Genomic DNA, 20,044 nt, shown 5'->3' with positions numbered 1-20,044 from the left:
AGGGGATCCCTGAACGGAGAAGACACCGAGGAGGCAGGTAAGGTCCCTCCCGGTGTCCTGTAAGCACTAACCCGGCTATTCAGTCGGGCTGTTCGGGACCGCCACGGTGAAATCGCGGCGGTCCCGAACAGCCGGGTTAGTGTCACTTTCCCTTCAGACGTGGCGGTCAGCTTTGATCGCCGCATCTGAAGGGTTAATACAGGGCATCACCGCGATCGGTGATGTCCTGTATTAGCCGCGGGTCCCGGCCGTTGATGGCCGCAGGGACCGCCGCAATAGGGGTGTATTCGCCGTATAAGACGCACTGACTTTTCCCCCCCAGTTTTGGGGAAGAAAAAGTGCGTCTTATACGGCGAAAAATACGGTACCTTTTCTTAGCTGAGGGCAGAGGGGTGTAACAACATTGTCATGGAGCCTGGTCTGCTGCCAGCAGGAAAAATAACAAGATGAATAAACAGGCTCTGATCATAATGCATGTGTTGTAGAGGGAGGTTGTCATGTTGTAGATGGAGTCCATGCCCCAAACGCGACTCAAAATCTAAATTCCCAATCTTAACCAAGCACACCAGTTTCATCAGAACTGAATTAACCTCTCAGTATGTTTTTGGAGTGTGGGGGAAATTGAGGAACTCATATGAGACCCTTACAGACACTAGGAGAACATACAAACTCCCAAAAAGTGTTGACCCCAATGGGGATTTGAGCCCAAGTTCCTAGTGCTGCAAAGTTTCTTGTTCTATTTTAGTATTAGTCCCAGTACTATTCATTCCGTGTACGACAAATTTCAGTGATGATGAGAAGCAATGAGAAGTTCCACTTACCCAGCGTTTGGTTGACTTTCAAAAACTCTTCCTTCCAAGTTTCTCTTTCTTTCTTGGATAGGTACTGGATTTGGGACCCTGTTTAGAAAGCAGAGGTAGGTTATACCAAGGTCATAGTCTTGGTTACTCATAAATGTAATTAGAATTAGTTGTCACCATTTGTCTTCAGCTCAATCAGTTGATAGGAGATTCTGGAGTCTGAAATAGAATTAAAGATAAGATACAGTTACTATTAAAGATGCATTATATTACTATGGTATGAATAAAGCTTGAACTTGTAACCTACAAAAGATTGACACTGTAATATTACAAAGGATCAGAACACGTGTCGAGGTGGTGATGGCTTATGTACACGGTATTTTTACATGCCAATGAAATTGTGATATTACTCATTGGTGACATAGGAAGTAGAGGTTATTGTCTTCTGATGCTCCCCATTCATTTTTGTTGTTCTTTTAGGGGTATGTGTATTTTATAGGGTAGTTTATTTTAAAGGGGTACTCAGCCCCTAGACATCTTATCCCCTATCCAAAGGATAGGGGATAAGATGTCAGCTCGCCGGGGTCCTGCTGCTGGGGACCCCCTGGATCTACCATGCAGCACCCACCTGTAGCGGCTTCCGGAACCGCTGGAGGTCCTCAAGCTGAGTCCATCTCGACCACTGGGACGGAAGATCATGACGTCACGACTCCGCCCCCGTGTGACGTCACACCCCGCCCCTCAATGCAAGTCTATGGGAAGGGGCATGACATCTCAATGCAAGTCTATGGGAGGGTGCTGCATGGTAGATCCAGGGGGTCCCCAGCAGCGAGACCCCCCGGCGATCTGACATCTTATCCCCTATCCTTTGGATAAGGAATAAGATGTCTAGGGGCGGAGTAACCCTTTAATGGGAGGGCTATTTTTATATTGTATCATTTTTTTCAATAAAGATTCTATATTGAGAATATTACAGTGTCAGTCTTTTGTAGGTTAGGTGTTGTATTTGATTGACATGTTGTGGAGCTGGATTGTAGGTTGATAAAGCTTGAACTTTGCCTTCAACCTTTGACCTCTACGTATGGCTGAGTGGTATTTTATAGAGCTTTATAAGATTTTTTAAAGTTTTGCTTTTTTTCCCCCCCAAATAGTGCAACTATTGTCCATGGGCTGATTCTGAGCTCCGTTCAAGTGAATGGGGCTAAGGCTTAACAGCAAGCAGAGAAGGGTTACAGAACCTTTCCTTGTGATGATGGGCAACCTATTTAAAATGAAGGTCAGCACTCTGCACACTGGCTTTAAAGGCTAGAATGCAAAACTACACCTATTCCTATTGGGGAGCCACTATTTGTCTTAGGGAAAAAAAGACCCCCCCCCCCCCCCCCCCCCCCCCCCCCCCAGCATTCTGTGCATTCTGCGCAAAGCTAAAAGTAACTCTCCAGCGTGAGAACCTGGACAGACAATTCTCTACACCTATGGGCACACTAAAGGGATACTCTGCCCCTAGACATCTTATCCAAAGGATAGGGATAAGATGTCTGAACCCAGGGGTCCCGCAGTTGGACCCTCGTGATCTCTGTGCAGCACCCAGCGTTCGTTATGACAGGGCTTGTGATCTTGCGCCACGCTCATCAATGCAAGTCTATGGAAGGGGGTGTGGTTTTTGCCCCTCCCATAGACTTGCATTGAGGGGGCGTGGCATGACATCACAACCACCGCTGCCCACTTCAAAAGTTCGGAACAAAATGTTCTGAACGCTGGGGCAGCGGAGTACCCCTTAAAGGCAGGTGAGGTCCTAATACAAGAAAACCACCCATGAGCAATTCAGTGGGACTGTGCAGTGAGTTCCTTCTAGTGGTTGATTTAGGCTTTATAGAATCCTATAGGTTTTACTGCCCAAGGATTCCCTGTTGAAAGCTCTTGTGTCTTGGATAGCTACTCACAATAGCTAAACATGATGCTGGCCAGAAGGATCCAGAAGAGAAACATGAGAACCAAGCAGAATATCAGGACCATCTTCTTCCAGTCCCATTTGCTCTTCTTCTCAGATGTTTGCTCCACTAAAAGACACAATGTCGAGAACAGTAGTAGAAGAAAACACCACGAGATGTCATGTCATCTAGGTTTATTAGGATAAAAACTAACATCATTTTTTAATTTAACATTTCAGAATTTAACAAAAATGGTTCATCTACTGTGAATGAAGTTACGATAAAGGAGTTACGTAAACAGCATAGCTTGGGAGCTCCCCTGTTTGTGTAACTCCCATTAAAGTCAATGGGAGTTATGCAAATTACGTAACTTTCCAGCTTTGGTCACTATTGGCTTTTTCGACCACCTCCGGACCAGAAGTGGCCAAAAAAAGCCAACGGACAAGATGGAACAACCCTTTTAAAACTACAGCTCCTTGCCAGATCCATAACACAGTGGATGCCAATGCATCTGACAAACTCCAGTGACATATAATGTGGTTTGACCATCAAGTTTTACATTGTTTAATGGGATGGAAAAAAAAACATTTTGGTCCAGCGACTATGCCAAGAGTTGTGGGATGACTGTGAGTAAAAAGGTTTTGCATAATGTATAAATGTGTATGAGGTACTAGAGAGATAACGCAAATTTGCTTTTGTGTATTGCATTTTGTTTATTGCATACGCTGAGTTAATATTCCTGCATCTACTGTACACAGAAGCTTTGGTCACATGATACTCCAAGCAAATGGTTGCAGGAGAAGTCCATAGTCCCAGGCAACAGCGGTAGGACCTAAACCTGTTAGAACCAGCTCTGGGCTTCGCAGGTGCCACATGTGTATCTCCTAAGGCTGGGTTCACACTACGATTTTCAAATACGGTAACCGTATACGGTTTTCCGCAAAAAAACGTATACGACCATATCCGAAACCGTATGCATAGAGAATGCATTGTAAACCGTATTCCAAATGTTGTGTACGGTTGCATCCGTTTTGCCTCGGATACGGTTTTGCCGATTTTTCAACCGTAGGCAAAAACGCTGTCTATGAGAACCGTACACAGAATTTCAGAATACGGTTGCACACGGTTTTTCTAATCCGTTTTTGGAGTTGACACATGCGCAGAAGGAATTTCAATAGAACAATAGTAACTTTATTAAATTGCCTGAAAACTAATTCCAACAAAATAGCAAAACCGTTGGCAAAAACGGATGCAAACGGATAGAACCGTACGTACGTTTTGGAACCGTATACGGGGAAAACCCGTATTTAGAGTCATACGGTTGTATACGGTTGCATACGGTTTTTGCCATACGTTTTTTTTGCGGAAAACCGTATGCGGTAGCCGTATTTGAAAAACGTAGTGTGAACCCAGCCTAACTCTGCTATTTAAAGGCATACCTACATTATATCTAGGCCACAGGGTACAATCAAGTCGCTATTTCTCCTCCTACTCCTGTCCATGCTGTGAGGATAAAAGTTATACAAGATTTCACATCTCTAAGAGGGATAATATATGGGAGATTTATCAAAACCTGTCCAGAGGAAAAGTTGCCCAGTTGCCCATAGCAACCAATCAGATGGCTTCTTTCATTTTTAACAAGGCCTCTGCAAAATGAAAGCAGCGATCTGATTGGTTGCTATGGGCAACTGGGCAACTTTTCCTCTGGAGAGGTTTTGATAAATCTCCCCCATAGTCTTTAATAAAGAGGAGAACACTGATCAAGGCCCTCTCTGGCTACGCTAACTACTCTTTGTCGTAGTGCTGACTGGCTGCCACATCAGGAAGATTGCTAATGCCGAAAAGCTGCTAAAAAAGCAACAATTAAAGGGTCAGTGACCAAATATCCATTCCTATGGCTGAAAAGCTGTAACAATAATGCAACTGTATTTTATTGTAATTGCACAAGAAGTTGAAATAAATCTGTTCAAGTTGCTTAACGGAATCCTATTGTCCAGAAGTCTCATTCCTGCACTTTGTATATGGGTACAGCTACCTTGACAAAAAGATAGTTGTCGGGTCACAGAGGAACAGGTTGTGTGTGGTATTACAACTTGGCTGCATTCACTTCAACGGAACTAAGCTGCAATACCACGCACAACATTAGGACAGGTGTGGTGCTGTTTTTAAAAGAAATCAGCTTTCTTTTTCTAATCCTGCATAGCCCCTTTAAAATTGACTACCTCTTCTAGTAGGTGACATACAGGTTAATGTGGCTCCTTACCTGTCTGGTCTCTGAATGCAGCATTTACGGCTACCGAAGAGAAGTCAAGACCTAAATGAAGGCGTTTACAGAAAATTCTATGATTGCGATAAGTTACATTCCATATTCATGGACGAGGGAGACACATACAGAGACTATATGATGTTATTTCCAATTACTGTTAGGACATCTCTTCAGTGGAGTCATCTTACCTATAGGTGGTGGCTGAAATGATGGAACTGTTCTTGGTCCTGACAATACAGAGAAGAGATCAGAAAGTGATGTAAATGTAGCAAATGTAAAATTCAGCCTAAAACTTTAGACTTCCCTATTAAAGAAACAGTCCGGGAAAATCTAATAGACTATGTTATGTCTAAGGGTGCATTTACACTAAGTTTTGGGCATATGGCTGCCAGTGCCGCATGCCATTCATTTAAATAAGCCGGTTGGAGTCAGATTGTGACTCCGGTCGCCTCTTTTTTGCACCATATCCGGTTTTGTTGCCAGACTGAAAACATGGTCTGCCTTGATTTTCAGTCCGGCAATAAAACTGATACGGTGCAAAAATGAACCGACTGGAGTCAGATTGCGAGGATTTTAGCCAGTGCTGCCACTCTGCTATGAGAACAAGAAAACAATAAATAGGAGCCGGTGCCTGACCGGCATCCAAGTAGCATAAGTGCTACCATACAGAGGGAAGGCAAGTGAGAGGCCTCCCATAACTGGTTAGGAGAGCTATCAATAACAGGACAACAGGGTACCAGAGAGGAATCCAGAATGTAATTATGGGACTCTGTGGATTGTAGCCCAGTGAAAATAAATAAAACCCAGCATTAATAGGAAGGTGTGAGAGACAGCCAATGCTGGGGGACTACCTATCCAATCTAAAACTCCCATATATCATTGGCATAAGTGAGCAGCACTGAGAATTTTAACTCACGTGTGGTTTTCTATCATTTAAAGTTATTAATATCTAATAAGAGGGCTTTTTTTCCAGAGGGGGTAATCCCAAAGAACGTTGTGATTGGTCTATGTCTGCTGTCACTACCTACAGTCAAGTCTATAGTCAAGTCTATTATAGTCACCGTGGCTGTCCTAAAGTCTGTCAAAGTCACTACAAGTCCCAGCAAGTTGCGAGGTCCTTCTGTGTTACTGGCCACCTCTCTGGGATCCTGGCCTAGCTGTAAAGACTATTTCCATCTGTCTACCTCAGTAAAGCTACCGTTAACCCTGACCTGGTCTTGTACTATTATTGCCCTGCCTAGCCTTGGGATAGCAGAGCTACCTTCGGGTGGTTACTTAGGAAAACCACGCCCTGGCATCACGAACATTTAGGGGTTAGTAACACCTGGGCTACAACATCTGCCCCATACACCTCACCTTCACACGCCGTGGCTCACCACCACAATAACATATAATGTTACAACATTTTACTATTTTACGTTTTAGCTGCAGGTCCTTTTTGCCTGTGTTTTTTTTCTCCTTCTTCATTCGTTCCGGTAGAGCAGGCATCTTCCTGTTGTCGACGTTCTCATAGTCATCAGCCTCATCATCAGAGAGTCTACAAGCTGAGGACAAGAAGACATCGAATAACATTGTGAAGTTTATAGATTGAATGAGTAATAGATTTGTAGGGGTATCTACTAACCCGTATATGTGATCTCCCAAACAAATATAGTAAAGAGGGGGGGGGGAGGTGCATATAAAACTTAGCTTTTAATGATAGTAATTAAGAAATATAATGCATGTGATGCAGTATTGTTGTTTGTAGCACTCAGATGAGAGGTGCACAAACCAAATGGACGCCTGATATAATCTGCTAAAATATAACAGATGGGGAGAGGACTCCCACAATATTAGGATAATGTACACAACAGTACATAGATGCCCGTAATCAGCTCTCTATGTTCTGGAAAAACCACAATTCCCTACGCATTTCGGCACACTGTAACATGTGACCTCCTCAGGGGCTAAACAAGTGGTACATATCTCATAATAGTAGACAATAAAAGTATCTGAGCCCACAAGCATTGGGGCTCAGAAGATGGAGTTCTTCCTTAACCCAATAGACCGGGTCCACGGTTCTATCAGAAGCATAGTACGACACGGTTGTGGCGTCCTAATTGTGAGTAGAAAGCTCCAGGGACGTGTGTTACCCGCAGTGGCGGGGAGCCGAACTGTTAGCCGGCTGCTCACACGTGTCAGACGTAGTATTTATAGCCAGAGTGGAACTGACGTGAAATAGTATGCAAACCCATCCCAAAGAAAGTAAAGGGTGTGGGAGAGTAAGGAGATGATGACACCCCAACATGCTTTGTACGCTACTTCACTATATGATCCAGGTATCTATGTCTGTTACATAATGGTAGAACTATTGTTATACTTCTATAACCTCTTTTATATAAATGCTTAGATCACATACACATTATCATGGTATTGTGTTTAGGAGGTCATTATTCTCACACTTGGTTGATTTATACTGATACGAACCCACCCCTCCAACCATTTTGTCTAGACTGCTGCTGCAGGTTATGCCGTATTAAGTACAATATCATGATATCAAGTATGATGTCATGGCGCATGTAGTCTTATCTTCTGTTCTGGGCAAAATAGAATAAAAATCAGTTTCAGATCAATTTATAAGTATTTCAGCATAAGTTAATCTTATTTACTGTAAGATAAAATATATATATAGGAAAAGAAGAGCAGGGATCGACCTCTGTGCCAACCTGCAACGTTTCGGCAGTAATAGCCTTTATCAAGCATGCTTGATAAAGGCTATTACTGCCGAAACGTTGCATTTGAGATGGGGACAATAAAGTTTCCAGTTTTTGAAGATCCACGACCTGGCTGGTGCTGTGATTTCTGGACTTGGAGCATATATATATACAGTGACCCCTCGACCTACGATTGCCCCGACATAGGATAATTTCAGCATGCGATGGCCTCTCAGAGGACCTCGCATGTTGAAGGCAGCATCAACATACAATGTTTTTTTATGTCGGGGCCATCGCATAAATGGCTATGCGGCAGCGCAGATTGCTTCAGCTGACGCCGGATAGCCGTTTACAGTGCCCCGTGAGCTCCGGCGATGTCTCTTACCTGTCCTCGGGGCTCCGCTGTGTCCTTTTCGGGATCTCCTGTATCGTCGGCGCTCTCCATTGTCGTCATCACGTCGCTGCGCACGCCGTCCTGTCATCCAATAGGGGAAGAAGAGGCCTTGCCGGAGCGTTGGGGACACCTCAGGGACGTGGCGACAGCGATGGAAGGTGACATCCAGGGCAGCGGTGACAAGCGGTGACGGTCCGGAGCGGCGGGGACAGGTGAGTACTGTACAACTTCCTCTAACAGTGGTCTTCAACCTGCGGACCTCCAGATGTTGCAAAACAACAACACCCAGCATACCCGGACAGCCAACGGCAGGTTGTAGACCACTGTCCTATACTTTACATTGCACGGATCCCTCAACATGCGATGGTTTCAACAAACGATGGTACGTTTGGAATGGATTACCATCGTATGTTGAGGGACCACTGTATATATATATATATATGTGTGTGTGTGTGTGTGTGTGTGTGTCCATGGTCAGTTGATTCTGCTGCTAAAATGCATAAAATGTCTTAATAAAATGTAAACACAAAAGCCGCAGGGGATAAGTGCCTAATGGCAGGGGGTTCAAACGCTTGGACCTCCTGCGACCTCCTGCAGGCGGCGTGTCGGCCGCAGTATGACGCTGACATGCCCCCTTCATGTATCTCTACGCGGGAGGAATAGATGCAGCGTTTGTGATTCCCTGCCTCTCCCATAGAGCTGAATGGGACCATGTCTGTAGGCCTCTTAGTGAGGTCAACGACACAAGCATTAGTCGTGCAGAGCTGCGGCAGTACAGGGTCCCGGTACAGGAGATCGCGGAGGGGGGTCCCAGTGGTCCCCTGAGCGTTCCCCCCCAAGAGTATAACAATAGTTCTACAATTATGTAACAGGCATAGACACCTAGATGAAATAGGGAAATAGCATTGTGGGGATCGCGCAGGAATTGTGTCAAGGCAATAAACTGCAGGTGGCAGCTGTAATCTATAGCTGGGATGGGAGATAACTCAGATCCTGACAGATTAACCAACTATATGCAGCAGTCAGTGGCGAGCACGGCATCTAGGTAGTCAGATTCTCTGTCTGAGAGGCTGGAATATTTTGGTTATACTGAGTATACTATTCAAATGGTAGCAGCAGCTCACTATACTGAGTATACTGAAATATTATAACATAGAGCGAACAATCAATCAGATTGTGAAGTGGGGCAAAAAAATGCATTATAATTCATAATAAAAAAATTAACAGTAAGAAAAAATAAAATAAAAATTCCATAAAGTGTAAAAAATAAAAAAAAATTACAAACACACACATGGTAACCCAGCAGTTATCCTAACCAATTTAATACATTCATAGTACATAGTAAATGATATAAGGAATGTAAAAACAAATAAAAGAATAAAAAAAAAAATAATAATAAACAATAGGATAAAAATGTAAACAACTTGAGAGAAGGGGGCAACTCCAATACCACTGGAAAGAAAATACCACATTCAGCTGCTGGCAGGGAGGCGTCTTATGTCCATTCACATATGTAATCTATACTCACCCATATTGACTGCCTTCCCATAAACGTTCTGCATCTTGTATCCACTGTGTGCACTAAGTACACGTCAACCTTTTTATAGATCACCAGTACTCACCCATATTGACTGCCTTCTCATAAACGTTCTGCATCTTGTATCCACTGTGTGCACTAAGTACACGTCAGCATTTTTATAGATCACCAGTACTCACCCATATTGACTGCCTTCCCATAAACGTTCTGCATCTTGTATCCACTGTGTGCACTAAGTACACGTCAACCTTTTTATAGATCACCAGTACTCACCCATATTGACTGCCTTCTCATAAACGTTCTGCATCTTGTATCCACTGTGTGCACTAAGTACACGTCAACCTTTTTATAGATCACAAGTACTCACCCATATTGACTGCCTTCTCATAAACGTTCTGCATCTTGTATCCACTGTGTGCACTAAGTACACGTCAACCTTTTTATAGATCACCAGTACTCACCCATATTGACTGCCTTCCCATAAACGTTCTGCATCTTGTATCCACTGTGTGCACTAAATACACATCAGCCTTTTTATAGATCACCAGTCCTTTTCCGCAGTCCACTGTCTATGCTGTTATCTACTCCACATAGGTACCCCCAACAATCCAGCTCTGTGCTTATAAGGTCCGAGAGACTAAAACAATGCTGGACAGATGGACTCTCTGGTTAGGGTCCAAGTGTGGTCCTTCGAGAGTCATTGATGTACATGCTGGATAAGAACATCTACAGAAGAGCTGATGATAAAATCTGGTTCCTCTCTTCACTTTCTCTTCCTTAGAAAGACTAACAGAGCATTGCCGATCACACCCAACAAGGAAGAAGAGGTCCCCAGGGATGCCGGGTTCCATCACCAGTAGACAGAAAATGAGCGTAACCTTCTCCCACGTCTGTCTTCTTCTTCTACTTACTTGGGGAGATTTATCAAAACCTGTGAAGAGGAAGAGTGGTGTAGTTGCCCATAGCAACCAATCAGATTGCTTCTTTCATTTTCCACAGGCCTCTTTAGAGGCCTGTGGAAAATGAAAGAAGCAATCTGATTGGTTGCTATGGGCAACTGCACCACTCTTCCTCTGCACAGGTTTTGATAAATCTCCCCCACTGAGCTGTTTTTATCTCTTTATCTCTTCAAAACCCATTTTCATCCCCGGTTCAATAAAACAGTGAAAATAAGAAATGATTCATTACTCCCCCTGGTTACAAAGTCACCGGAGACTATAGTGATATTTGATATATATATGGTGATATTTGGTGTAGACGTGTCCTTTTCACAATCCATATTAGGTCACCAGAACAGGTAACTTAACCCCTTAAGGACTCAGCCCATTTTGGCCTTAAGGACTCAGACAATTTAATTTTTACATTTTCATTTTTTCCTCCTCGCCTTCTAAAAATCATAACTCTTTTATATTTTCATCCACAGACTAGTATGAGGGCTTGTTTTTTGCACGACCAGTTGTCCTTTGTAATGACATCACTCATTATATCATAAAATGTATGGCGCAACCAAAAAACACTATTTTTGTGGGGAAATTAAAACGAAAAACGCAATTTTGCTAATTTTGGAAGGTTTCGTTTTCACGCCGTACAATTTATGGTAAAAATGACGTGTGTTCTTTATTCTGAGGGTCAATGCGATTAAAATGATACCCATTATTACATACTTTTATATTATTGTTGCGTTTAAAAAAAATCACAAACTTTTTAACCAAATTAGTACGTTTATAATCCCTTTATTTTGATGACCTCTAACTTTTTTATTTTTCCGTATAAGCGGCGGTATGGGGGCTCATTTTTTGCGCCATGATCTGCACTTTTTTTTGATTCCACATTTGAATATAAAAAACTTTTAATAAATTTTTTATAATTTTTTTTAATAAAATGTAATAAAAAAGTAGGAATTTTGGACTTTTTTTTTTTTTTTCGTTCACGCCGTTCACCGTACGGGATCATTAACATTTTATTTTAATAGCTCGGACATTTACGCACGCGGTGATACCAAATATGTCTATAAAAAAAAATGTTTACGCTTTTTGGGGGTAAAATAGGAAAAAATGGACGTTTTACTTTTTTATTGGGGGAGGGGATTTTTCACTTTTTTTTTACTTTTACACTTTTTTAAATTTTTTTTTACACTTGAATAGTCCCCATAGGGGACTATTCATAGCAATACCATGATTGCTAATACTGATCTGTTCTATGTATAGGACATAGAACAGATCAGTGTTTTCGGTCATCTTCTGCTCTGGTCTGCTCGATCACAGACCAGAGCAGGAGACGCCGGGAGCCGCACGGAGGAAGGTGAGGGGAGCAGCGCTGCGGGCGATCCGATCATTCATTCAAATCGCGCACTGCCGCAGATGCCGGGATCTGTATTGATCCCGGCACCTGAGGGGTTAATGGCGGACGCCCGCGAGATCGCGGGCGTCGGCCATTGCCGGCGGGTCCCTGGCTGCGATCAGCAGCCGGGATCAGCCGCGCATGACACGGGCATCGCTCCGATGCCCGCGGTTATGCACAGGACGTAAATGTACGTCCTGGTGCGTTAAGTACCACCTCACCAGGACGTACATTTACGTCCTGCGTCCTTAAGGGGTTAAAGGGGTACTCCGGTGGAAAACTTTTTTTTTTTTTTTTAAATCAACTGGTGCCAGAAAGTTAAACAGATTTGTAAATTACTTCTATTAAAAAAAATCTTAATCCTTCCAGTACTTATTACCGTCTGTATACTACAGAGGAAATTCTTTTCTTTTTTTATTTCTTTTCTGTCTGTCCACAGTGCTCTCTGCTGACACCTCTATCCATTTCAGGAACTGTCCAGAGCAGGAAGGAGAAAATCCCCATAGCAAACCTATGCTGCTCTGGACAGTTCCTAAAATGGACAGAGATGTCAGCAGAGAGCACTGTGGACAGACAGAAAAGAAATCCAAAAAGAAAAAAGAATTTCCTCTGTAGTATTCATCAGCTAATAAGTACTGGAAGGATTAAGATTTATTTTTATTTTTTTATAGAAGTAATTTACAAATCTGTTTAACTTTTTGGCACCAGTTGATTAAAAAAAAAAAAATGTTTTCCACCGGAGTACCCCTTTAAGGTTGAACCCCACCAGGACTTGTAGTTTCATACAAGCTGGAGGACCACAGGTTGGAGACCACTTGAAAAATCAGGCTACATCCATAAACTTAAAGGGATACTTCGCCCCTAGACATCTTATCCCCAATACATAGGATAGGGGATAAGATGTCTGATCGTGGGGGTCCCGCCACTGGGGACCCCCGTGATCTAGGCTGCAGCACCCCAGACATCTGGTGCACGGAGCTAACTTTGCTCCATGCCGGATGACTAGCGATGTGGGGTGGAGGCTCGTGACGTCACAGTCACGCCTCCTTAATGCGTTGCACCTGACGCTCTAAACTAGAGATGAGCAAACTTACAGTAAGTTTGATTCGTCACGAACTTCTCGGCTCAGCAGTTGATGATTTATCCTGCATAAATTAGTTCAGCTTTCAGGTGCTCTGGTGGGCTGAAAAAGGTGGATACAGTCCTAGGAGACTCTTTCCTAGGAATGTATCCACCTTTTCCAGCCCACCGGAGCGCCTGAAGGCTGAACTAATTTACGCAGGATAAGTCATCAACTGCCGAGCCGAGAAGTTTGTGACGAATCGAATTTACTGTAAGTCCGCTCATCTCTACTCTAAACGAATATCACGTGCAGCAGGGAGATCGCGGGGGTCCCCAGCGGCGGGAACCCCTGCGATCAGATATCTTATCCCCTATCCGTTGGGGCGGAGTACCCCTTTACACTACTGGTTACCCATAGGGGGGTAGTTTAGAGCAGTACTGTCAAAGTCCACAAATTAAATTGAATGCAATGCAGCTGGGGACAGAACCAACGTGAAACCTTGGAGGTGTTGGTTATAAAGGGGGGTGAAGGTGGTTATAATATTTGGAGCAACAGTAGGTACTAACACTAGACTAAAAATGCTTCAATCGACATAATAGTTGCCAAACGTGGTGTAAAAGCGACTACAGTCAGCACATCTGCACATCTGATTTCACTTATTTTCTTTTCATTTGATCTGGAAAAACATATGACATTAATAAAATCATTTCTTTTGTATCTCTGAGGTATGTTTCATGAAGTCGGAATGTTTAGACATCGTTTTGTGCCATATCTGTGATCTCTGAATATGCTAGGAGGTGGTGATTCCATACAATTTGCCGGATCTGTCAGATCTCCAAATAGTAGTACTAAAGCAAGTAGTAGTACTATAGTCTTCTTCCTCTTTATCTTCACCTCAGACATTCAAATACGCCTTAAAATAAGTTCTGGTTTATAGTAATGGAAATAGTAAACCAGACAGTCTGGTGTGGAGCTGACGGCGCTGTCATCTTATACAATTGGTCATTTTTTTTTTTACTCCTACCGTGATTTTTAATGTAAAGCTAAACACACGGCCATTAAAGGGGTACTCCGGCCCTGAGACATCATATCCCAAATCCAAAGGATAGGGGATAAGATGTCTCACCGCGGGGGTCACGCCCCCTCCTATGGACTTGCATAGCGGGGGCGGGGGGTGACGTCACACGGAGTCGTGACGTCACGATACTCCGGCCCCGTGGTCGCCAACCGGCATGAGCTGGCACCGCGGCATGCAGCTCAAACAGGTGGGTGGCGAACACAAGATTGCGGGGGTCCCCAGTGGCGGGACCCAGGCGGTGAGACATCTTATCCCCTATCCTTTGGATAGGGGATAAGATGTCTCAGGGCCGGAGTACCCCTTTAATGTCTAAACCTTTGCCACAAAAGTGAGAACACCCCTAAGGGGAAATGTCCAATTTGGGTCCAATTAGCCATTTTTTCCTCCCTGATGTCATGTGACTTCTTAGTTTTACAAGGTCACAGGTGTGAATTGGGAGCAGGTGTCTTAAATTTGGTGTTATCGCTCTCACACTCTCTAATATTAGTCACTGCAAGTTCAACATGGCATCTCATGGCAAAGAACTTTCTACTGATATTTACCACTATATGGGCACTGAATGGGCAGGGGTTATCGGTCTGTGTATAGGTTCGATATCAGTCATATATGATATAATGTTGCCCTTGCTTTATTTGTTTTGGGGGCCCTAAGTTTTGTCAATCTGCCTCTGATTACAACCATTCATCTCCAACACTCCATCAGGCTAAGAATAATTGCTGGGGACATTCTAAATGATCTATTGTCACCAAACTCATCATAGTTACCAAGGACTGTGGTGGAACATTCAGCACCAACACACTCACTACCACATCAGCACCAACACACTCACTACCACATCAGCACCAACACACTCACTACCACATCAGCACCAACACACTCACTACCACATCAGCACCAACACACTCACTACCACATCAGCACCAACACACTCACTACCACATCAGCACCAACACACTCACTACCACATCAGCACCAACACACTCACTGCCACATCAGCACCAACACACTCACTACCATATCAGCACCAACACACTCACTACCACATCAGCACCAACACACTCACTACCACATCAGCACCAACACACTCACTACCACATCAGCACCAACACACACACTAACACATCAGCACCAACACACTCACTACCACATCAGCACCAACACACTCACTACCACATCAGCACCAACACACTCAATACCACATCAGCACCAACACACTCACTACCACATCAGCACCAACACACTCACTACCACATCAGCACCAACACACTCACTACCACATCAGCATCAACACACTCAGTACCACATCAGCACCAACACACTCACTACCACATCAGCACCAACACACTCACTACCACATCAGCACCAACACACTTACTACCACATCAGCACCAACACACTCACTACCACATCAGCACCAACACACTCACTACCACATCAGCACCAAAACACTCACTACTACATCAGCACCAACACACTCACTACCACATCAGCACCAACACACTCACTACCACATCAGCACCAACACACTCACTACCACATCAGCACCAACACACTCACTACCACATCAGCACCAACACACTCACTACCACATCAGCACAAACACACTCACTACCACATCAGCACCAACACACTCACTACCACATCAGCACCAACACACTCACTACCACATCAGCACCAACACACTCACTACCACATCAGCACCAACACACTCACTACCACATCAGCACCAACACACTCACTACCACATCAGCACCAACACACTCACTACCACATCAGCACCAACACGCTCAGTACCACATCAGCACCAACACACTCACTACCACATCAGCACCAACACACTCACTACCACATCAGCACCAACACACTCACTACCACATCAGCACCAACACACTCACTACCACATCAGGACCAACACACTCACTACCATATCAGCACCAACACACTCACTACCACATCAGGATCAGGCTCTGCGCAGACTCACTCTGATGCCTGGAAGCACTGCCTAAAATATTAGTAGGGTCAGCACAGTGTTATAGGGGGGTGCTCCAGACTACACAACCAGACTGCTGTTATAGAGGAAGCTCCACACCTCACAACCAGACTGCTGATATAGGTGGAACTCCACACTACACAACCAGACTGCTGTTATAGGGGGCGCTCCAGACTGTTGTTATAGGGGGCGCTCCACACTACACAACCAGACTGCTGTTACAGGTGGAGCTCCACCCTACACAACCAGACTGCTGTTATAGAGGGAGCTCCACACCTCACAACCAGACTGCTGTTATAGGTGGAACTCCACACTACACAACCAGACTGCTGTTATAGAGGGAGCTCCAGACTACTCAACCAGACTGCTGTTATAGGGGGAGCTCGAGACTACACAACCAGACTGCTGCTATAGGGGGCGCTCCACACTACACAACCAGACTGCTGTTACAGGTGGAGCTCCACCCTACACAACCAGACTGCTGTTATAGGGGGAGCTCCAGACTACACAACCAGACTGCTGTTATAGGGGGAGCTCCACACTACACAACCAGACTGCTGTTATAGAGGGAGCTCAACACTACACAACCAGATTGCTGTTATAGGGGGAGCTCCAGACTACACAACCAGACTGCTGTTATAGGGGCGCTCCACACTACACAACCAGACTGCTGTTATAGAGGATGCTCAAGACTACACAAACAGACTGCTGTTATAGGGGGAGCTCCAAACTACTCAACCAGACTTCTGTTATAGGGGGAGCTCCACACTACACAACCAGACTGCTGTTATAGAGGGAGCTCCACACTACACAACCAGACTGCTGTTATAGGGGGAGCTCCAGACTGCTCAACCAGACTGCTGTTATAGGGGGAGCTCCAGACTACACAACCAGACTGCTGTTATAGGGGGCGTTCCAGACTACACAACCAGACTGCTGTTATAGGGGGAACTCCACACTACATAACCAGACTGCTGTTATAGGGGGAGCTCCAGACTACACAACCAGACTGCTGTTATAGGGGGCGCTCCATACTACACAACCAGACTGCTGTTACAGGTGGAGCTCCACATTACACAACCAGACTGCTGTTATAGGGGGTGCTCCAGACTACACAACCAGACTGCTGTTATAGGGGGCGTTCCATACTACACAACCAGACTGCTGTTATAGGGGGCGCTCCAGACTACACAACCAGACTGCTGTTATAGGGGGCACCCCAGACTACACATCCAGACTGCTGTTATAGGGGGCGCTCCAGACTACACATCCAGACTGCTGTTATAGGGGGCGCTCCAGAATACACAACCAGACTGCTGTTACAGGTGGAGCTCCACCCTACACAACCAGACTGCTGTTATAGAGGGAGCTCCACACCTCACAACCAGACTGCTGTTATAGGTGGAACTCCACACTACACAACCAGACTGCTGTTATAGAGGGAGCTCCAGACTACTCAACCAGACTGCTGTTATAGGGGGAGCTCGAGACTACACAACCAGACTGCTGCTATAGGGGGCGCTCCACACTACACAACCAGACTGCTGTTACAGGTGGAGCTCCACCCTACACAACCAGACTGCTGTTATAGGGGGAGCTCCAGACTACACAACCAGACTGCTGTTATAGGGGGAGCTCCACACTACACAACCAGACTGCTGTTATAGAGGGAGCTCAACACTACACAACCAGATTGCTGTTATAGGGGGAGCTCCAGACTACACAACCAGACTGCTGTTATAGGGGCGCTCCACACTACACAACCAGACTGCTGTTATAGAGGATGCTCAAGACTACACAAACAGACTGCTGTTAGAGGGGGAGCTCCAAACTACTCAACCAGACTTCTGTTATAGGGGGAGCTCCACACTACACAACCAGACTGCTGTTATAGAGGGAGCTCCACACTACACAACCAGACTGCTGTTATAGGGGGAGCTCCAGACTGCTCAACCAGACTGCTGTTATAGGGGGAGCTCCAGACTACACAACCAGACTGCTGTTATAGGGGGCGTTCCAGACTACACAACCAGACTGCTGTTATAGGGGGAACTCCACACTACATAACCAGACTGCTGTTATAGGGGGAGCTCCAGACTACACAACCAGACTGCTGTTATAGGGGGCGCTCCATACTACACAACCAGACTGCTGTTACAGGTGGAGCTCCACATTACACAACCAGACTGCTGTTATAGGGGGTGCTCCAGACTACACAACCAGACTGCTGTTATAGGGGGCGTTCCATACTACACAACCAGACTGCTGTTATAGGGGGCGCTCCAGACTACACAACCAGACTGCTGTTATAGGGGGCACCCCAGACTACACATCCAGACTGCTGTTATAGGGGGCGCTCCAGACTACACATCCAGACTGCTGTTATAGGGGGCGCTCCAGAATACACAACCAGACTGCTGTTATAGGGGGCACCCCAGACTACACATCCAGACTGCTGTTATAGGGGGCGCTCCAGACTACACATCCAGACTGCTGTTATAGGGGGCACCCCAGACTACACAACCAGACTGCTGTTATAGGGGGCGTTCCAGACTACACAACCAGACTGCTGTTATAGGGGGCGTTCCAGACTACACAACCAGACTGCTGTTATAGGGGCACCCCAGACTACACATCCAGACTGCTGTTATAGGGGGAGCTCCAGACTACACAACCAGACTGCTGTTATAGGGGGCACCCCAGACTACACATCCAGACTGCTGTTATAGTGGGAGCTCCAGACTACACAACCAGACTGCTGTTATAGGGGGTGCTCCAAACTACACAACCAGACTGCTGTTATAGGGGGAGCTCCAGACTACACAACCAGACTGCTATTATAGGGGACGCTCCAGACTGCACAACCAGACTGCTGTTATAGGGGGGTGCTCCAGACTACACATCCAGACTGCTGTTATAGGGGGCGCTCCAGACTACATAACCAGACTGCTGTTATAGGGGGAGCTCCAGACTACATAACCAGACTGCTGTTATAGGGGGAGCTCCAGACTACATAACCAGACTGCTGTTATAGGGGGAGCTCCACACTACACAACCAGACTGCTGTTATAGGGGAGGTCCAGACTACACAACCAGACTGCTGTTATAGGGGGAGCTCCAGACTACACAACCAGACCTGTTATAGGGGGCGCTCCAGACTACACAGCCAGACTGCTGTTATAGGGGGAGCTCCAGACTACACAGCCAGACTGCTGTTATAGGGGGCGCTCCAGACTACACAACCAGACTGCTGTTATAGAGGGGTGCTCCATACTACACAACCAGACTGCTGTTATAGGGGGCGCTCCAGACTACACAACCAGACTGCTGTTATAGGGGGCGCTCCAGACTACACAACCAGACTGCTGTTATAGGGGGAGCTCCAGACTACATAACCAGACTGCTGTTATTGGGGGCGCTCCAGACTACACAACCAGACTGCTGTTAAAAGGGGCACTCCAGATTACACAACCAGACTGCTGTTATAGGGGGCGCTCCGACTACATAACCAGACTGCTGTTATAGGGGGAGGTCCAGACTACACAACCAGACTGCTGTTATAGGGGGAGCTCCAGACTACACAACCAGACTGCTGTTATAGGGGGCGCTCCAGACTACACAGCCAGACTGCTGTTATAGGGGGAGCTCCAGACTACACAGCCAGGCTGCTGTTATAGGGGGCGCTCCAGACTACATAACCAGACTGCTGTTATAGGGGGCGCTCCAGACTACACAACCAGACTGCTGTTATAGGGGGAGCTCCAGATTACACAACCAGACTGCTGTTATAGGGGGTGCTCCAGACTACACGAACCAGACTGCTGTTATAGGGGGTGCTCCAGACTGCACAACCAGACTGCTGTTATAGGGGAGCTCCAGACTACACAACCAGACTGCTGTTATAGGGGGAGCTCCAGACTACACAACCAGACCTGTTATAGGGGGCGCTCCA

The 20,044-nt window shown here is 45.6% G+C and overlaps 1 protein-coding gene across 4 annotated transcripts in view; it reads right to left on the bottom strand.

The window, feature by feature from the left end:
* LOC130367866 (CD209 antigen-like protein E) overlaps positions 1–20,044 on the bottom strand; it is a 39,874-nt gene that overhangs the window by 14,552 nt on the left and 5,278 nt on the right. Inside the window, exons 1-7 of one of the 4 annotated variants that reach the window (XM_056570779.1) lie at positions 10,533–10,561; positions 6,416–6,541; positions 5,186–5,224; positions 4,995–5,045; positions 2,744–2,860; positions 978–1,019; positions 822–899 (exon numbers count right to left, since the gene is read on the bottom strand). In XM_056570779.1, the coding sequence (XP_056426754.1) occupies positions 822–899; positions 978–1,019; positions 2,744–2,860; positions 4,995–5,045; positions 5,186–5,224; positions 6,416–6,485 (397 nt within the window). In that variant the 5' untranslated portion in view covers positions 6,486–6,541; positions 10,533–10,561. The other 3 variants (XM_056570777.1, XM_056570776.1, XM_056570778.1) reach the window with 3 other exon arrangements.

This window comes from Hyla sarda, chromosome 4, assembly GCF_029499605.1.
Source record: "Hyla sarda isolate aHylSar1 chromosome 4, aHylSar1.hap1, whole genome shotgun sequence".
Classification (NCBI taxonomy): domain Eukaryota; kingdom Metazoa; phylum Chordata; class Amphibia; order Anura; family Hylidae; genus Hyla; species Hyla sarda.
This window is presented reverse-complemented; position numbering and strand designations above follow the sequence as displayed.